At 37.0% G+C, this 20,234-nt stretch overlaps 1 protein-coding gene across 2 annotated transcripts in view; it reads left to right on the top strand.

The window, feature by feature from the left end:
* Nucleotides 1-20,234, top strand: part of PAPPA2 (pappalysin 2) — a 262,642-nt gene that overhangs the window by 91,147 nt on the left and 151,261 nt on the right. For both annotated transcript variants that reach the window (XM_004688509.2, XM_012729236.1), the window contains exon 3: nt 3,624-3,769. In XM_004688509.2, the coding sequence (XP_004688566.1) occupies nt 3,624-3,769 (146 nt within the window). The remainder of the gene's footprint in view (nt 1-3,623; nt 3,770-20,234) is intronic.

Here is a 20,234-nt window from a genome sequence, read left to right on the forward strand (position 1 = left end):
AATGATTCTTCATCAAAGGTAAACCTAATCATTTCCTTCCTTGCTTTGAAGAACTCTGAACTTCTTAGCATAGTTTGTAAGACTTTGTGGTTCCAAATCTTCTTGCCTTCTTCAGCATCAGTCTTTCTACTTCCCAATTGCTGTGAACTTCCTCTCATACCCAGGCCACTTTATTTCAATGACCATTTCTTCCTCCAATGTCACCCTACCCTCCAAATTAGCACATTGCCATGTCTTGGTATGTTTGTTAGTTCTGCAAGATTTCACTGACATCACAAATCTAGGTCAGTCTATAGCTTATCACACACCTTTTACATTCTCTGCCATGGTACCTGCTGACTGTGACTGTTCATTTCCTTGTCAGCCTCCCTCCCCCCAATTGGGGCTACAAATTCCAGGCAGGAGGGTAGAAGTGCTACCTGGATTGATCAGATTGGGACCTGAGATTTAGCAATTGCTCACCAGCTATTTCTGAATTAACTACTGTGTCATTCTGCCTTCTACAGTCAAAGTGTAATAGCTTTTCAGTCACCTATGTTTTTAAAGGATTTATTCACCTTCCCCATGTTAATGGAATAGAAAGTTAGGAATTAACTCTTTAATTATTGTCAAAAAGAGCCAACTTCTTTGAGGGAGGTGTGTGTGTGTGTGTGTGTGTGTGTGTGTGTGTATGTGTGACACTATAGAAAGAACACTGTGCTTGAAAACAGGATTTGAAGAAAACTTTTTAAACGTTCTGAAGCAATAAAAAAGAAGTTTTAGGAAAAGAAAAATGAAGCACACCAAAGTTTGGATGGCATATCTATCTCTTATTAAATAGTTTCTCAAACAAGATTTTGAGCTCTTGAATTTAAGGATCTCTATCCTTCTCCATTACCCCTCCATGACCAATCTGACCCCAGCAGTTCTGATCCATGCTCTGTTCATATTAGTTGACAAGCTCTGACATCCATCTTCAGTAACTCTGATTAAATTAAGAAGTACTATACATGTGTTATGATACATAGTCAGGTCATTCTATGTTAAAAAAAAGACACACTGATAGCTACACTTTAACCCTTTTGGAGGTAGAGAATAATCTTGACAACAGTCTTTGTTTCTAATAAAATATTTTTCTATATTATTCCAACTAACAACTGCCTCCAGCCGTCACTAAATATAAGAAACCTACTTTCTCTATTTACTTGCTGAGATTTCTGTCAGCCTTTCTGTGGAGTGCCGGAATCAGGGTAAACATACCTGGCTTATGAACAGAATGGCCTAAATACTGTCGTGTGGGAGTGTCATTTCTGGCTGGAGAGAGGGTTGCACAAAAGAAAAAGAGATGAGTTGAACCAGCTGGTGAGGCTGGTGGTGAAGAGGGAGACCAACTACAGGGATCTCAAGGATAATGAGAATAAGTGCTGGGCTGAGGGAGGACAGAGGTGGCAGCCAACACAGGTGTGTGGCAGGAAACCCAGAAATGCACAGACAGCTCAACTAAACCATGCAAGGAACAATGGGTTTGGGGAAATAAGGACAGAGAAAAAATAGCATCACTCCTACTTTCAGTGGGGCCTCTGGAATAGGGGCAGAGAAAAAAGGGGGCCATTCTTCTTTCTTGATATTCTTACTGTGTGTAGGTCAGTCTTGAACTCTCTCTGCCCTTAATTCTTCCCTCTGTTCTCTCACCTTCTCTTCCTTTCTGTCCTTTTCTTCTCCCCATCCTCTTCTTTTTTCTCTTACCCCCCACCAATTCCCACTGTGCTTCTTTCCTCTGGCTTTTTGAATCATCCACATGTTGAAGTATTACTTGATGTCATCACAGCTTGAAACCATCAATTTGTCAATACAGAAATTGCAGTTATTTTTAATAAAGGAGAAAGGGAAAGGGAATGTGACTAATGTCCAGGGATCTAGGCAACAGTCCAAAAAACATTGTGTCTCTAGGAAGCAGCAGAAGGAATACCTCTCTGATCACATGTCACATAATTCCATGGGATCTATATATTTTGGGGACTGAGAGCTATTTTTCCAAGGTATCACAAGTGAATAAGGACTAACATTTTAAAATCATTTTTCTCCAAAGCAACTTTTATTTAAAACAATTTTTTTGTTTGTTTCTTTATGTTTATTCCATTTTTGGCTCTGTTCCAAACAAACAACCTTCTTTATGGTCTCAAATTCATTGACACTCTTTGTTGTATCATACATGTGCATTAAATGAGATGTCATCACCCATGGGGTTGTGGGGCACTGCCAGCAAGAGAAGTGTCATGGGGTCCTAGCATGAACTTCTGCTTGGGAGATTTCAGTGTCCATCAGATTACTAACAATCAAACTTGGTCTATAAAGGAATTTCCAACTTGTGTCAAAGAAACTGTCTTCCTAGCTATGATAGGCATAGTCTTCTCTTTGAAGTGCAGACCATGGTCACTATGGGAAGCACCCTGGATGTCCAAGGGTCCATTGAGCTCTGGTTTAGTTCTTCTTAAAATAGTTGTTCAGTGAGAACAGGAAGGTGCTGTTTGCTCATGGTAAAGTATTAATTTTCATTGATGCTCATAAGATGAAGTTCTTTGACTATATATGAGCTTATTAAGAAGTCACATGCTTGTTTCCTTTAATAAAGGGCCTCTACGCATGTGTTCCTAATAAACCATAACCTGTGTATAAGTGTGAATGTAAGTTGCCCAGTGCTTTGAAGTCCACTAATAAAGATACTTGGTAAATTTAATAAGGGAATTGAAATAGGGTTGGGGTTTATATGGATTAAGGAACCAGAAAGAAAAATGTATATACAATTAATATTTTCATAGTAGCTTTATGATATTTTCTACTACCTATAACTCATCTATTTGTTTCTCCTTTATGCTACCTAGTTACTGTTTCTCTTTAAAAAATAATAATTGAAGCAAACAGATGCTGAAGCGAATTCATTTGTCTTCTCATTATAATAGTAATGCTGGGCCCTCCCTGGTGGTGCAACAGGTGAAGCTCTGCACTGTGAAGCTAAGTCAAGGTGTGGCCGCTTCAGTGAGAGTTTGATCCCACACCCAGAGGCGACCCATATGTTGCGGCAGACCTCTCCTCTCTCATCCACTGCTCCCCTCAGCAGTGTACTTCATCGATCTGCCTATTCTGTTCCCCACTCTGTCTCTGGTGAATCCTCTCACCACCCCTGCTCCTCTGACCTATACCCATTTCTGCATGCATAAATAAATAAAATCTAAAAAAAAAAAAATGCCATGGTGGAAAGAACCAAGGGTTGAGAGTTGGAAGACAATCTTCGAGATGACCAGAGGGTAATTCTCAGGGTAAAGAATTAGGAGTTTCATTTATTCTATCTTGCAAAAATGATCTGGGTGTAGAGTTGGAAATTGAATATACTATGAAATATTGAGCATTCATATAGATAATATAGTGCTTAAAAAATGTATGATGCTATGTATCATACTTCATAAATATCCCAAATTTGTATTAGTGCCTTTTTCCTGGCCTTATGACAGTTTGTTCTCAGCCTCTCAGACTTCCTCAATGCTAAGAAGTCTGAGCGTTGACTAGGAGTTTGAGTTTGCTTAGGTGTGGGGTTCTCTAAGTACCAGACTTGGGTATGACATTTTCACCTTTTCTGTACTCTCTAGGGCGTACATGAGTGTGAAGGAGCTGAAGGAGGAGCTGCAGCTCAACAGTACTCACTTCCTCAATGTCTACTTTGCCAGTTCAGTGCGAGAAGACCTTGCAGGTGCTGCCACCTGGCCGTGGGACAAGGAAGCCACCAGTCACCTGGGTAAGGGAAGAGCAACTATTGTGGGAAAGAAATGAGTCTGTATAGAATTTGTGTGAGTTCAAGGTAGGAAAGGTAAAAATGACATCGTCACAATGAATTAGATGCTTTTCTTGTTAAGAATGGTGTTTGGGAAAAATCTGTCGAACCGTTTCAGTGCAGACATGTAAAAGGTATTAGGCAAACAGAGGTAGCTAGATACCCAGAACGTTTACCCCCAAATCTGTAACCTAGGTATATACAAATTGCTGGCATGGATTAAGTTGCATTTCGAATTTTGGAAGCAAATACCCAGATTAGAAAGATACCGAACTTTGAAACCTCTATTGCAATAATTGTGGTGCTGGAAGACTGGTATGCATCTTGAATGTAATGTGCTCCGAAAGAAATCCTGAGAAATTTAGGCAGACTGAGGCTTTGCCTCTTTACCTAGAAAAAGATTGATACCTTAATGATGAATAGATCTATTTGAGAAAGATAATTCCATATTTAAGAAAGATATTTCCTCTTAAAATACCTTGTAATTATTAAAGGAAATCTTGCTGACCAGTCATTAACACTAATTACAAGTTTATGTAGCTAAAGCAATTATTCAATATAATTTGTACATAATTTCAGAGTCTTGAGTAGAAGACTACCAGAATATATTGATATTTTAACATTTATTTGACATAGTTGGGAGGAATCTTTATGTTGGAACAAGAATGAGTATAGAAACCAGGAGTCATTTTATGAATGTTTTAAAAGAGGCTATTTGAAATTATCTTCTTAGTAATAAAATTTGAAACTGAAAAATATAAGTTGAAATGAAGATGACATATGCTATATGTGTCATAACTGTATATGATAGGGTAATCATGTCAGTATTCAGAAATTAATTAAAGCGATAATAAAAGAGACTATGACAAATTGCATGTCCAAAGGAAAGTTAGTATTATGGACTAAGGAATGAGGAAGGTTAACAATTGATGAGAAAAATCTTGTTATTTAAGATAAACATAGAACATGAAATAGATTAATATCCAGAAGGGATATATATCTCAAAATATAAATAAAATAATAAAATGTTAAACATATAATGATCCAAACTATACATTAAAAAAAGCCAAGAAAAAAGACTTAAAAAGACTTGAGGGGATGAATCCCAGTAAGAAAAGAGATGAATTTTAGAGAGCTTTATATCTGACTGAGTGGGCTTTTTTTGTCTTTCCTGGAAATTATCAACTACTTAGTGAAATGAATGGAGGCACACTGGAGAGTAGCAATCTAGGGTTTTCTTCAGCTGTATCACTAGGGAGAAAAATATTAGAATTAAAGTCTCCCAAGGCACCCAAGCTCCCAGAGAAATTGAAATCACAAAACAGTAGAGCATATTTTGCTCATACTTTTCTCTGAAGATATTTGCTAATTGCTAAATTGTTTTATTAGGACCAGTGACCAAGATAACAAATACAGTGACTGTAAATACATATTTTAAGAGCCAATTAGTGATTTTAAGGACTTTATAGCATAGGGAAGAAAAAGTTGGAGTCGAGTCTATCAAGGAGAAAAATTGAGACACTGTATGTATCAGGACAAACAGAAATAGTGTTGCTTATACAAAGTCTAAAGTCCAGCTTAAACCATTCTTAAATTCTTTGGTAGAAGGCTCTCTCCCTATATTTAGCTGTCTAGTAAAAGAAAATTAAATATGCTCTAGAGGAAAACAACATAAGAAAGAACCTCTATACATATTCTTGCATAATGTCTAGCAATCAATAAAAAATTGCCAGTTATGCCAAAAAACATGGCCAAGCAAGCTAAATAAATAAATTTTCAATTACTAAATACTGACCCACACAATATCCTAATATTGGAGTTACATGACATTGACCTTAGATGATTATGATTAATATGATCAAAAATGGATTAGACAATGGAAAATTTCTTCACAGGATTTGAATCTGTATTAATGAATGGGAATTGTAGAACTACAAACATGTAGTTGTACTTCAATTAATAAATCTGTGGAGGGATTCATCAACAGGAGATAGAATTAAAGAACAAAAAAATTATAGAAAGCGTGCATGTTGAATCTAAAGAGAAACGGTGATGGGAAAAAGAACTTAAGAGACCTAAATAAAAATGTTTAGTATAAACTGGAATTCCAGAAGTAAAGAAAAAATATTGAGAGTAAATAATCAAAGCAAGACAGGCAAGAATTGTGAAAGTGACAAAAGAACAGTAAACCACAAATTCTGGATCTTTTACAAACCTCAAAAGGGTAAATAGACAGAAAATCACATCTAGCGCCACTAGAGCAAAAGTACTGAAAACCAGGAATGAATAAAAAATTCTCAAAAGAAACTAAAGTAAAAAAGTACATTACATTACCTTAATTGGAGCAGCAATAAGACTAACTTGTGATTAATTAATAGAAACTGTGGAGGTCATGAGAAAACAGTGATATCTTTTTAGAAATATTGCCAACACAGTATACTGTATTTAGCAAAAATAACTTCTAAAACAAAGAAAAACTAAAATGATTTTCAAACAAATAAAAACTTAAGGTAATCTTCTACAGAGGTAAAATAAAAACCAATGAAAGCTATGTAGGCTGAAAGAAAATGATCCCAAAAGGAACTATAAAAAAAAAAATTTAAAAGACATCAAAGATGGTAAAAATATTAAAAGTAATGCAAAGTGTATTTTTATTTAAAATGTATGTAGAATTAAAATAACAATTGCACAAAAGACATGAAAAAATAAATAAAATTACAACATTTAAAACCCTTTGCTTACCTAGAAAAAAATATCTAGAAAAAAATACTGACTTAAGCCATTTTAGACAGCCAATAAAAAAAAAATTTGTAATATTTAGGACAGCCATTAAAAGACTAATTCAGTTATCCCTGACAAGGTAAATTAAGAAATGAAATAAACCAGAGATGTCAACAAAAGAGAAGAAAATGGGGCCTCCCTGGTGGCACAGGGGTTAAAGACACAGTGCTATCAAGCTGATGCTAGCCACTTCAGTAGCTGGATTCCTGACTGCCCAGGGACCTAACCTTGGGGCAGCAGACCTCGCCTGCCTCGCCCGCTACTTTCCTCAGCAGTGTATTTCAGTAAATCTGCCTGTTCTGTACCCCATTCTATCTCTGGTGAATTCCCCTCACCCCTCACAATTCTGTTCTACACACCACTTCTTGTGTGCATAAATAAATAAATAAATATGTAAATAAGAATAAATAACAAATGGAACAAACTGAGGCAAAAAATAAAATTTATTCAGTCTAACACATTAGTAATTACATTAAGTGTAAATTATATTAACTGAAGCAAAAAAAATAACCAGACTTGAAAAATAAAATTCAGCTATATATTTGCAAGAGAAAACATATTAAAAAGAACACAATAAAACTCTCAAAGCAGAAGAATGGATATAGTGCAAATGCTAACCCAAAGAAAACCAGTGTAGCTATCTAATATCAGATAAAATAAACCTTGAGACAGTACATATTATAAAAGACAAATAGGAATATTTTTAGCAATAGGTTTAATTCAATTGGAAAATGTAACCTTGATAAATATGTATATACTCAATAACATGCCCTAATATGTATATTACACATTTTGATAAAAATGAAAATAAAATAGACAAATTATTTTGCAATTTTAAATATTTTTCTCAGAAAATAATAGAATGAGCAAATAATATTTAGTGGTTCTATAGGTGATTTGAAAAGCATGATTAATAAACAAAATTAGAACCATGTATTTAAATAGACATCTTTCTCATCTGCTATGGAAAATTTACTAAGAGTTCTGGGCCAAAAAGTAAATTTTACAAGAATGAGATCACAGGCTTTAATCTCTCCTTTCACTGGAAAAAAGCTAGAAACTAATAACAACAAAAATAATAAAAAATTAGAAATCCCCAAATGTTTGGAAAGTAAATAATATATTTTAAATTATCCTATGACTGAGGGAACAAATCACAATTGAACTAGGAAAATATTTTTAAAAGGATGATTATGACAAATGACATAAAAAATTTGTGGTATACACAAGAATCTTTCTACAGGGAGAAATCTAGAGCTTTGAATATTAGAAAAGAAAGAAGTCTGAGCTAAGTATCTACCTTAAGAAGTCAGCTAAGAATATCATGTTAAACCCAAAGAATGAATGAATTAGAACACAAATAAGTAACAAATATAAAGAGAAATAAATAATATAGAAAGCAAACATTCATTAGAAAAAGTTGACAAAGTCAAAAGTGTGTTTTAGGGATAACTAACTCCCTAAAAGAATGATCCACAGTAAAGAAACATGAGCGAGAATGGCTACATTACCATTCTGGGGAATGAAAGAAGCAATATTCATTGTATACTACCGATGTCAATAAGCAGTAAGCATTTTCTTTTTTTCTAAACTTTATTCACTTATTTTTGACTTTGTGTCTCACCAAGCACAAAATGTGTACTCATGAGTATGTGCAACAATAAGCATTTTTCAACTAATTGCATTGAAGTTATTGGGTATAAAATAAAATGATCTCAACATGAATCTCACATCTTATAAAATTTTAATTAAAAATACAGAATAGATTTAAGTGTGAAAAATAAGACTATAGAATGCTTAAAAGAAAGCATATGTAAAAACATATAGCTCAGTCAGGGTTAATAGAGTAAGCCATAAAAATAACACCTGACAAATCAGGCAATCAAAAATTAAAACTTTTTCTCTGAGACAGACTGTGAAAATGAACAAAGAAATGACAAACTGAGAGGAAATATTTGTTCATCACACATGTGCTAAGGATTTGCAACTGATATATATAAACAGTTCTCAAAATACAGCAGTAAAACAAGCACTATATTGAGAAAATGGACAAAGGCATGAACAGGCATTTTACCAAAGAGGATATACAGATAGAAAATAAACACATTGAAAAGGTGTTCACTATCATTAACCATTAGAGAAATACAAATTAAAACCACAGTAAGATACCACTGCACACTTATTAAAATAACTAAAATTTTAAAAAGTGACAATGCTAAATGCTGGTGAGGATACAGAGAAACTAGACATCTCACACATTGCTTGTAGGAAAGTAGAATGACATAGCCACTCTGAAGAGTATGTTAGTAGTTTCTTGTGAAATTAAATATACACTTGCCATTTGCTTCAGCATTTGGGCTCCTAGACATTGATCCCAGAGAAACATATGTTTAATTCAAAAGCCTTAATACCAATCTTCACAGTAGTTTTACTTGTAGTAGGCCCAAACTGAAAATGACAGATGTGTCTTTCTATACTAATTGCTTAAATAAGTGGTGGGACACCCACTTAATAGGTTGTTTCTCAGCAATTAAAAGGAACTTAAATGGATCAAAGGTATTAGGCAAAGCAAAAACAAAGTCATGTCCAAAAATGTCTAATTCTTAAAATAACAAAATTACACAGATAGAGAATAAGCTAATGTTTTCCAAAAGTCAGGAGTGCAGTGAGAGGGGGAGGAAAGGGATATGAGTGTGTGTGCAACAAAAGCATAAAACAGGGAGATCGTAATGGTACAGAATGATTCAGTATATTGACTTTGGCTGTGGTTACATGTAGGACATAGATGACTACTTGAAAAACTGGTGAAATCTGAATACACTCTGTGATCTTGATGCATATGCAGAGAACTTCACATAGAGCTGCTATTGCTTTGTGAATGCTCAGTGAATATGGCATGAATGAATAAATGAATAACAGTATTAAATGTGTTTTCAAGAAATGTTTAAGTTATTTTGTAATAAATTGCCAAAGAACCCAGGGATATTTACGGTTTTCTTAAACATTTAAGAAATAAACCATGTTCTACTGCTACATGTTTTATAGCGTGGCTTTCATAAGTAGACTAGACTGACTAGATAAGCGATCTGATTCAGTGGGAAATTTCTCATGTTCTTGTATATTCTTGTTCAGTCATAACTGTGATTGATAAAGGAACTGTGTTGAGTTAAATCAGATTTAGAATAGTATAGATAGCTGACATATCATGATAGACATCATTTAGGATAGTCTGAGTAAAGTCTCTGTAAGCATCAAGATTATTGATCTGTGTCAGCATGCTTTTGGCTCCTGCATTAGGACCCTTGCATTTTGAGGGTTAACTATGTGACATGGCAAATAATTACAATAGTCTGAAAATTTGAATTCAATTTCTGATTACCAATGGCTAAATCCCTATGTGGACAAATAAAGGTAATTTGTAGTCCTCCTTTGTCACCATCAATATTTTCTGCATCAGTCTGTGTTTTTAATGCTGTGGTAACGTAAAGCAGACTTTTTAGTAAGTAAATGAATGAGTGGGATCTCATTCATATGAGTGCTTTCGAAAATGCATCTTCAAAGGCAGAACACTTAAATTAGTGGTAAGTCAGTCCTTTTATAAAGTATTAATACTGGGTGTATTGGGGAAGGAAATTCCATGGGATCTACACCTGAAGGGGGGAAGTAAACATTGTTTTAAAATGAACAATAACAACAACAATACACACACACACACACACACACTTATATATATAAAAGTAATTAAAATAATTTTCACCAAATGATTTTAATATTTGGCTATGGTTGAAAACCTCTGGAATAGTAGTAGAAAAACCATTGTCTTTGGAATCAAAGATTCATAATTTGATCTGTACTTCCAACTTCCAAGCTCAGTAAACTTTTATACAATTTTTAAACTAAAAAAAGAAGCTATTAATAACATACTTATGATCATTCAATCATTCATTTATTCAAAGAAAATCTGTTGAATCCACTTTGTGGCAAGACCAGGAATTGAGTAATAAAAGAAATTTAATCTAAAGGTTTGCACAGCATAATTCAGAGACAGACATGGAAGCCCATCTTTCTTTTCTTCTCTTTCTTTCTTTTCTTTTTTTTTGTAACTTAGATTAAAACCAAGATAAAGTTTTCAGGTGCATGTTGCTCAATTTAATGAGTATGTATCATATCATACGATACCATACCATACTGTACCATACCCATGAAATATCCAGTCACCATCCATCACCAACAAATCAGTCCCTTCTACCTGTCCATCTCCATCACCTCTGGTAACCACCATTCTGTGGTTAGAATCTAAGAGTTTGTCAGATCCACAAGTGAGTAAATTATATTACAGTAATTCTTTCTCCTCCTGACTTGTTTGTCTTTACACAATCCCCTCAAGTTCCATTCATGTTGTCATAAATGACAAGAGTTCATCTCTTTTATGGTTGAGTAATATTTAGCTATGCACATGTATCATGTGTTTGTTATCTGTCATCAAGGCACTTGGGCTGTTTTTATATCTTGGCTATTGAATACTTTGTGATGGTGCCACACATGTAGCTGAGTGGATAAATGCAAGAGAACATGCCTGATTCTACTGAAGCATCAGGAAAAATTTCTCCAAGAGTTGAAATATCAGTAGACAATGAGAGGGAAGTCCAGAGTGAACGAAGTGATGGATGCTAAGATCCCAGATTTACAATCTTGGGATAGCTGATGTTAGTAGGCAGACTGATGGGGGACCCACAAACTCACGTGCTGTATTGGGGTCTAGCCATCTGTGTGCCCAAGGACAAAGCATAATTAATGTGAATTAATTCATAGATTTAATGTGCATAGGAGAGGAAAAGAGAAGTCCCCCCCCCCCAAAAAAAATACAACCAAAAACCCAAAGTTACCCATACCTTTATGAGTAAATTCCCAGATAAAATAGAGTTGGCATGAAATGGGGCCATTGAGTCTAAGGTACCTTCTGACAGGGTACCATAGGGAGGGGATGAAAGGGAACAGGCAATTCTGAGATGAAAGTCCAAATCAAAATTGAATCAGGGTGGTGGCTGCCATTGTCAGCCTCCTTATATCTCTCACCCACTTGTCTCTTCCAAGGGTCTCCACATATCTTGGCTCCATCTCCTCCAAACCCCTGGTACAAGTTCAAATCTGAGAAGCAACAGGTCCTTCTCCACATGTCTCGTCAAGTGCCTCCTGTCCATCTCTCCAAGTGCTCTTCTGAGACCCCCAACTCCTGCTGCCTTGTGTGTTACATAGCTTCACCTAGCTTCTCTGTTTATCCCTCATTAGATAGGGCAAAGAACATGAAGCTTCCTTTTTTTTTTTTTTTTGAGCTCAATTCTTTTTGAAGCTTCCCTTTTTGTGAAGGTGCTTATATACTTAGAAATGGAATGAACTTGGAATGGCTAGAGCAGTGCTCTTCAAACTTTTTTGCTCCTTTGTACACTGTCAATGACTTTGGAAATATGCTGTGCTTGTTCATAAATTGTCAAAGTAACATCTAATATAAGTTGCAATAATAGCAAAGGATATAATTTCTGGCATATTATTTTAAATTATTGACATAATATATGTTAAACTGTCCTTCTAAACATATCCTTAATAACATAATTGGATAACTGCCATCATTCACTTAAAAAACTCATGGACACACACTTTTTTTTTAACACTAGGAAATTATTCATTGAGCCTTTTTGATCTTTGAATTTCTGTTTCTATTCTATTTTTCCTGTAGAACTTTATACTAATGTAATATGTACATATTTTTAAAGTCTTTAGTTAACCATCTATTTCTCTGCTAAATATATATTTTGAATGAAATATTTTTTTAAAAGATTTCTTTAGTTGTGCATACAGAACTGGGGTATAGGCCAGAGGTGTAGGGGCAGTGAGAGACAGAGTGGGGAGCAGGGGCGGTGAGAGACAGAGTGGGGAGCAGAACAGGCAGATCGATGAAGTACACTGCTGAGAGGAGCAGTGGGTGGGTCAGGAGAAGTCTGCCACACCATGTGGATCGCCTCTGGGGCAGGCGGGGCTCGAACTCATGTGGAAATGGCTTTCGATTCTTAGTACTGTGCTTTAACCTGCTGCACCACCAGGGAGGGCCCAAATGAAATATTTTTTGTAATATATTTTAATTTTTTATTTTTAGATAATTACATATTCATATGGTATTGTAATATTACAATTACACAGAGAGTCCACATATTCTTTATCCACTTTTCCTCCAATGGTTATATATTACAAAACTGTAGAACAATATCATTAATAGATATCAATACTTATTAAGACTGATGTTGATCATAAACTATGAGAGGTTAAAAATTTCCTCTCAATTGAGTTTTCTTTTGAAATTATTACTTGTCTAAACTTGTTCAAAGAGTATTTAGAAATGTTGACTAGTTAATAAACAGAATGGAGAATAAAGATTTTAATGAATGACAATAGATTTTCTCCCTTAAATTAGTTCTTGGGTCTGTGGATGAATAATACTTACTACTTTAATGAGACAGGATTTGGCATCAATTATACTGCTTTTGTTTTCGTTAATAACTCCCAGTACTAGAAACTTTGTTCACATAAATAAGTAGGTGGGTCAAACAGAGTTCTTTTTGATTGACTGAGTGGATGGTGGTCCAAGGTAGAAAATATAGGAAAAGGAAGAGAAAATGAGGAGTCAGTTTGGGTTCAGCTGGTTGATTTTGGATCTCTACAAATCTGAGTGCAAAGGGATTTCCGCAGAAGCAGTGGGAGGAGAGCAGGATTCAAGCTATAATAAACACCCAAAGAGAAAGACTTGAAGTGGATCCTTGTAGGCCACAGATCCCTCTGCTGCAAAGAGATGAAGTGAGGCCTGGGAGTCTTGGCCAGGTTCGAGGGGAGAGTCAATCACCGTCTGGCACAGAAGTTGGATGCTTCAAACACTGGGCCAAACACCTTCCTAATTGTTCTCAGGACTAATTGTACTGAAACAGACATTCAGAAACCCTGACCAGATGACAGCAGGCTCTAGCACGTAGGGCTCCAGAGAGCTCTGTGGGAATTAACTGAACCTGGCTCATAATGGACATAGAATGTTCAGGTCTTCAAATTGAGTCCAGGTAATGTGACCCTTGTGGGGAAAACAAAACAAAACAGACAAAAAAACAAAAACACCTTTGAATGAAACAGTGGATTATGAACTCAAACTTAAGAACAAATGGGATCTTGGACAAGAGGGGTCCTTAGTTTCCTCATATATAACAGGCATGAAGAAGGGTGCTTGACACGTGGTAGTAGGAGTGGTAGTAGTGGCAGGGGGAGTAGTGGTGATGCTAGTGGTAGCGGTAGTAGTGGTATATGGGCACATTTGGGTAGGGTCTGCAATTGTCAGAGGACCCAATGGGCAACTTTTAGGACAAAGTTTCTACAGGATATGAGCTTTATGCCTTGAAATTTCAGTGTCCCAAAGGTAAATTTATGCATTTATAAGTAAGTGAAATAAATAATAATCTATAAGTATAATGAATTGAGAGAGCACCTCTTTTGAAACATATCCTAGTAGTCATTGATTTCTTGGTGCCTCAAAACATTGCCCAATATGGGATAGCTGCTCAATTAATGCTGTGTTAATACAGGAATTATAGAAAATATTTTGTGCATTTATATTCTGTACTACCTAATATTATAAACAGGCGTATGTGCATCTGTGTGTATTTGAAACATTATTCTCACCTGGAGGGAAGGAAAAGATTACATAATAAGTTTCTGATGCCTTAGTAGTAACATTTTCAGCTTTTACTAATCAGATTATTTTTCTCCATGATGTGGGAGTGGCTAGGGAGTCTTAAGTGCTTGAAGGGATGGGGGTAGATGTAGCTGAGATCAAAAAATGGCATCAGACTACAGTCTTTACCCTCTATACATTCCCTTAGTTTGATATTGCGCAGAATAAGCACTTTCCCCTAATGAGATCACAGGCTATAAAACTAAGAAACCAACACAAGATTTGGAGATGAATGTTTCTGGTAAAAATGTGCCCCTCTTTATAGCTCTTGTAGCTTTTTTCTCCACTTCTTTCTCTCCCTTTTTTCTCCATCTCTTTCTTTCCTGTCTCCTGGCCCACCTGTGCCATTTTCTTCCTCTGCCCTGCTCAGAAGTGTTCCTTCCTTGAACCCCAACTCACACTGTAATAGTTTTGCCCCTTCATTATAGAGAGTATTTTGAGGCGTGTGTTTTAGCTAGTACTGGAAGTAATTATGTAGGCACCTGCAGACCAGTCTTCAGCCTCCTTGTTTTATGGGCATATAACATTTAGCCCTAAAAGTTTTACTGAACCGTTTTAAAGTCATTTCAATTTGTGTCCTTCTCTTAAACTTCCTGGATTTTTAAAGTAGAAGTGGTTTGGGGAATCTTTTTTTCCCCCTATGAGTCACTCTGGTGGTCTTGTACTAAAGCCAGGTAAAGCCAGTTGGCATTTGGAAGCACATCACTTTGGAACTTGGCTGGCTGCTACTGAGATGTCATTTTTTCACCAGCAACTTCTCTTTTCTTCCTCTGCACCATCCCTAAACCACACGACGACCCTGATTAGTGTCTCGAGACTGAAAGCCTTCTAAGAAGGCATCTGTGTTCCTCACACCAGTCCCTAGAGCAACAGCTGTGCCACACATGGCTGCCAGTTGTGAAATACAGGCAGCTCCATTCTCATATGTTCTGTGTGCAAGTTAGTAGTACTGATGTAATTGAGTTCGAGTCCCAGTGTACACATTCAGGTATGGAAGAGATGGAAGTATTTTTCTGCAATTGAACTCAATCACTATTTTGAGTCCCTGTGTTGCTGGGCAGTAGAAATTTACTCCCAGTTGAGCTTGTCTTTGCCAGAGTTGTATCTCTTGTGGAGATGGGTTCTATATCTCAAGGCATGGGGTGAAGGGCCATTTGGTTCTTAGTTATCAGGTGATTCTGGCTGTAGCACTAGCCATTGTTCTCATCACAGTCTTTCAGGGGAATTCTGGGAGGCTTGCTTTCCCTTTTCCCTCTGAGCCTCGCTGTTCAATCTTTCTCTAGAGACAGGTCACTTACCCAGATATCCATTATTAGTGAGGGGGAAGTCCCCCCTGCAGTCAGATAACATGCACAGTTTTGAGTCTTTATCTCTTTGTTAGGTTCTCAAAAGTTAGAGCACAGCCCACTTTGTAATGGATCTGCCAGCATCTCTACATCCCCATTATTTACCTTTTATCTCCTCTCTCTTTCAAGTTGGTGAGTGCTTTCTAAACTAAGATGAAGAAGAGGTGTTTGGAACATGAAGCAATGTTCACTATCCTTAATTCATCCATGGCTACACCATGGAATCATCTCACGGCGGAGGGACGTAGACTTTGGAAACCTCACATTCAGAAAAGTACTTCTTTTTTGCTTTCACTCTATCATAGATAGGTATCCTTGTTTTTCAAAAGTTCCATTCTGCCACTTTTATGAAGGCCCACATTAGTCCCACTTTTCACTTAACCAAAAGAGTCCCAAAAGTATTTTTGCTTATAAGACAAAAAGTGTTCTGGGCCGAGGTAGAGGCCTCCCTGGTGGCACAATGGATTAAATTGCAGTACTGCAAAGCTCTCTGCAGCCACTGCAGCACGAGTTCGACCCCTGGCTCCGGAGGTGACCTACATGGCCCAGCAGACCTCTCCTGACCCGTCCACTACTCCCCTCGGCAGTGTACTTCATCGAACTGCCTGTTCTGCTCCCCTCTCTGTCTCTGGTGAATCCTTTCACTGCCCCTGCACTTCTGGCCTGTACCCCAGTTCCATATGCATAAATAAACAAATGTTAAAAAAAAAGACAAAAAGCAGAAACAGCATCAGCAGCTGTTCTAAGAGCAGCAAAACCCTGAGCAATGGGAATGACTCAACAAGCTTCTCCCACAGACCTACTTTATGCAGATTGTGTGGACATCATTTGTGAACTTACTAGATTATGGTTTCATTTTAGGTTTTATGTTTTATTTGGTATCATTTGGCAGGCTTTTTTTTGATCTGGAAATGCTCAAAAGTTTTAAATGTAAATTACTATTAGTTGCTTCTTAGCTATTTGCCATTTTGGCTTAAAAGAGATTCTATTGAAATTCAGAGTTTTATATGGTATTATACCTCAACATTATCTCAATAAAATAATAAAAATTTAAAAACAAGGTGTCACAGGAATTCTGCAGTATCATATAGCAGGGAATACTGTACTTACTACTTGTAGTAATTAATGCAGGAGAATCTGCCTTTCTGGATTGGTAGGCGTGGGGGGAGAGGGAAGCAAAGAACCACTGGGTCAACATATTCATATCTCCAAAACATTGCCCCTCCATTTACACTGTTGCTTTAAAGTTTTCCCTGACTGGGCATTCCTGGTCCTGTCATCCATCCTTGGCAGCTTTACAGAATAGATGTCAGGGAGATGAATAAAGGTAAAGGGTCTGACAGTGTCTCAGGGAAGACTGGGAGGCTAAGGTGTGGTTGACAACATATATTGGCACAGCTGTTAGCTTTCTGTTTCAGATAAGGGCAGAGAACACAAGAGAAAAGATTTCATTATATCATGGGGGAGGAAACTCATCTCCCCAACACCACCATTATTTCATATCTCATAAGTGTTTTTATTTTCTCCTCCAAGCAGAGCAGAAACAAAAACAAACAATGACTTGAGTATAGGGAATGTTAGATATATTCTCTATAAGTAGAGAAGTTGGAAGGAAAAGCTTATTGGCACTATAGAAAAAAATGTCATTGATTTCAAGTTACTGGGAATGGCAGTGTTATCTATGAAGATATTGGACACTTGTCTGTTTTCAGTCTGTCCAAGTATTTTCTGTCTTCTGAGTGCCCATAGATCTCGGGATCAAAACAAGAAAATATGAGCAGTTTAGGGGCAGATCAGAAGTCTCCTTATGAGAGTAGTTGACTTGCTGGTGATGCCTGGTTTCATTCTGAGACGTCTGTCTGCCTGGATTGTGGTCCAGCTCTAGCTTCCATTCTGCTGATGAGTGAAGATGGCTAGTTGGGAACCAATGAGGAGCAGAAGTAATGAGCATGTGTGGTGAGGCACAGTGTATAATTATAGTGATATTGACAAATGGGTTAATATGTGTTTTGAGTTACTTGTTCTACAAAATAGGCTAACTGCTTATTTATCTAGATTATTACTTCAATCTTCATGACCACTTTTTGGGCTGGGAATTCTTCGTATTACCATGGGCAGTTCAAGAAATGAAAGTTTGAGGGTTTTTCAGGAGTATCGCCCCAAGTTAGGGTCAGCACATTTCAACAGCTTTTTTTTTGTTTGTTTTAAGATTTATTTACTTATGTGTACAAGGATAGGGGTATAGGCCAGAGGTGCTGGGGGTGAGAGGATTCACCAGAGACAGAGTGAGGAGCAAAGCAGGCAGATCAACAAAATACACTGCTGAGGGAGTAGCAGGCATGACAGGAGAGGTCTGCAGCATCATGTGGGTTAGCTCCCTGCCAGGGGATTGAACTACTTCACAGTGCTGCCCTTTAACCCTTTGCGCCACCAGGGAGGACTTTCAGTGGCTTTCTAAGCCAAAGAAGGAGCCCGGTGTGAGAGAGTCTCCTGTGCTGTGGAGGACCCACTTCTAACCACTCATTGACCCATGTATCTGTAGTGACAATGGAAGGAAGTGTGGGGTGCTGTTACTCATTTCAGAAGATGATGCTTATTTTTTGAATATTAAATATATATTGGAAAGTAACATTTTGTAGCATCTTTTCTTTACTCCTAAGAAATTGCTTCTGGAAAAGGATTGGACCTTTTGTTGAGAAAGTGGGAGTTTGGAGTTGAAAAGATCGACATCGGTCAGACCCAAGGATGGACTGGGTGGAAGGGGTGTCTTCCTGGAGACCTGATTCTTTTAGGATTTATCATGCCATTTTTCTTCTTATTTTTAAAATTTATTTGTTTTTCAAAAGATTTATTTATTTATGCATACAGAACTGGGGTAGAGGCATGAAGTGAATCCAGAGAGGATTCACCAATGACAGAGTGGGGAGCAAAGTAGGCAGATTGACAAAATACACTGCTGAGGGGAGCAGTGTGCGGGACAGGAGAGGTCTGCTGTGCTATGTGGATCACCTCCGGGGCCAGGGATCAAACTCACACTGAAGCACTTGCCACTAGCTTGCAGTGCTGCATCCTAAACCCTGCACCATGAGGGAGGGCCCGAAAATTTATTTTTATTTTTTTTTACATCATTCTTTATTTTGTGCATTTTTCCATCTCAGCTGCAATCCCCATGGACTTCCCACCATCAATTCACCCATGTGACATCACCATAACCTGGACTCTTCCTACCTCAGTCTTGATCCTATTCCCCTCTCCACCACTTTAAAATGTCTCTGGTTTATAGTTGTTCATTGCTTTTCATTTTTACTTTATTAAAATTTCTTTTTTTTTTTCCTGATCCCTTGCACTCCTGCTGTGAGTGAAACCATCGTGGTATTTTTCTTTTTCTTTTGGCTTATTTCACTAAACATGATCCCTTCCAGCTCCATCCATGTTGCTGTTCTGGAAAACTCATGTTGCAAAACGCATGAGTTTATCTTTTTTGATTGCTGAGTAATATCCCATTATGTATATGTACTATATCTTTTTAATCCAGTCATCTATTTTTAGATGTCTGAGTTGATTCTACATCTCCCCTATTGTAAATAGAGCAGCAATAAGCATGGGGATGCAGGTGTCCTTTTGAATCAGCGTGTTTGTGTCCTTTGGGTATATACTTACGAGTGGGATTGCTAGGTCATATGGAAGCTCCATTTTTAGCAGTTTGAGAAACCTCCAACTAGTTTGCATTCCCACCAGCAGTGTAGGAGAGTTCCTTTTTCTCCACATCCTTGACAACATTTGTTGTTGCTAGTTGTTTTAATATGTGCCAATCTCATTGGTGTGAGATGGTATCTCACCGTGATTTTAATTTGCATTTCCCTTATCACAAGTGATACTGAATTATCTTCTCATATGCCTGTTGGTCATCCACATTTCCTCTTTGGAGAAGTGTCTCTTTAGCTCTTCTGCCCATTTTCTGATGGAGTTGTTCACTTTATTTTTATTTTGTTTCATCAGCTCTTTGTATATCTTTTTGATCAGTCCTTTGTCATTAGTATTGTGTGCAAAAATTTTCTCCCAATCAGTGGGGTGTCTTTTTGTTTTGTGTAATGTCTCTTTTGCTGTACAGAAGCTCTTTAAGTTGATGTAGCCTCAGCTGTTTATCCTTTCCTTCACTGTTCTTGCTTTGGGTAATGTATCTTTAAAGATGTTAGTGAGGTGTATGTTGTGCAGTGTTTCACCTACCTTTTCTTCTACATACTTTAAGGTTTCGAGTCTTGTGTCTAGTTCTCTAATCCATTTCGAGTTGGTTTTTGTGTGTGGTGTGAGGTAGTAATCTAACTTCATTTTTTTTGCTTGTAGCAACCCAGTTTTCCAAGGACCATATTTTGAACAAACTTTCTTTGTTCCATTGCATATTCTTTATTCCTTTGTCAAAAATCAGCTGTCCATAAACCTGTGGCTTTATATCTGAGTTTTCTATTCAAATTCATGGGTCTGTATGGCTATTCTTGTCCCAGTACCATACCATTTTGATTATTATGGCTTTGTAGTA

Source organism: Condylura cristata, unplaced genomic scaffold (assembly GCF_000260355.1).
Source record: "Condylura cristata isolate star-nosed mole 26May11 unplaced genomic scaffold, ConCri1.0 scaffold00024, whole genome shotgun sequence".
Taxonomy (NCBI): Eukaryota; Metazoa; Chordata; class Mammalia; order Eulipotyphla; family Talpidae; genus Condylura; species Condylura cristata.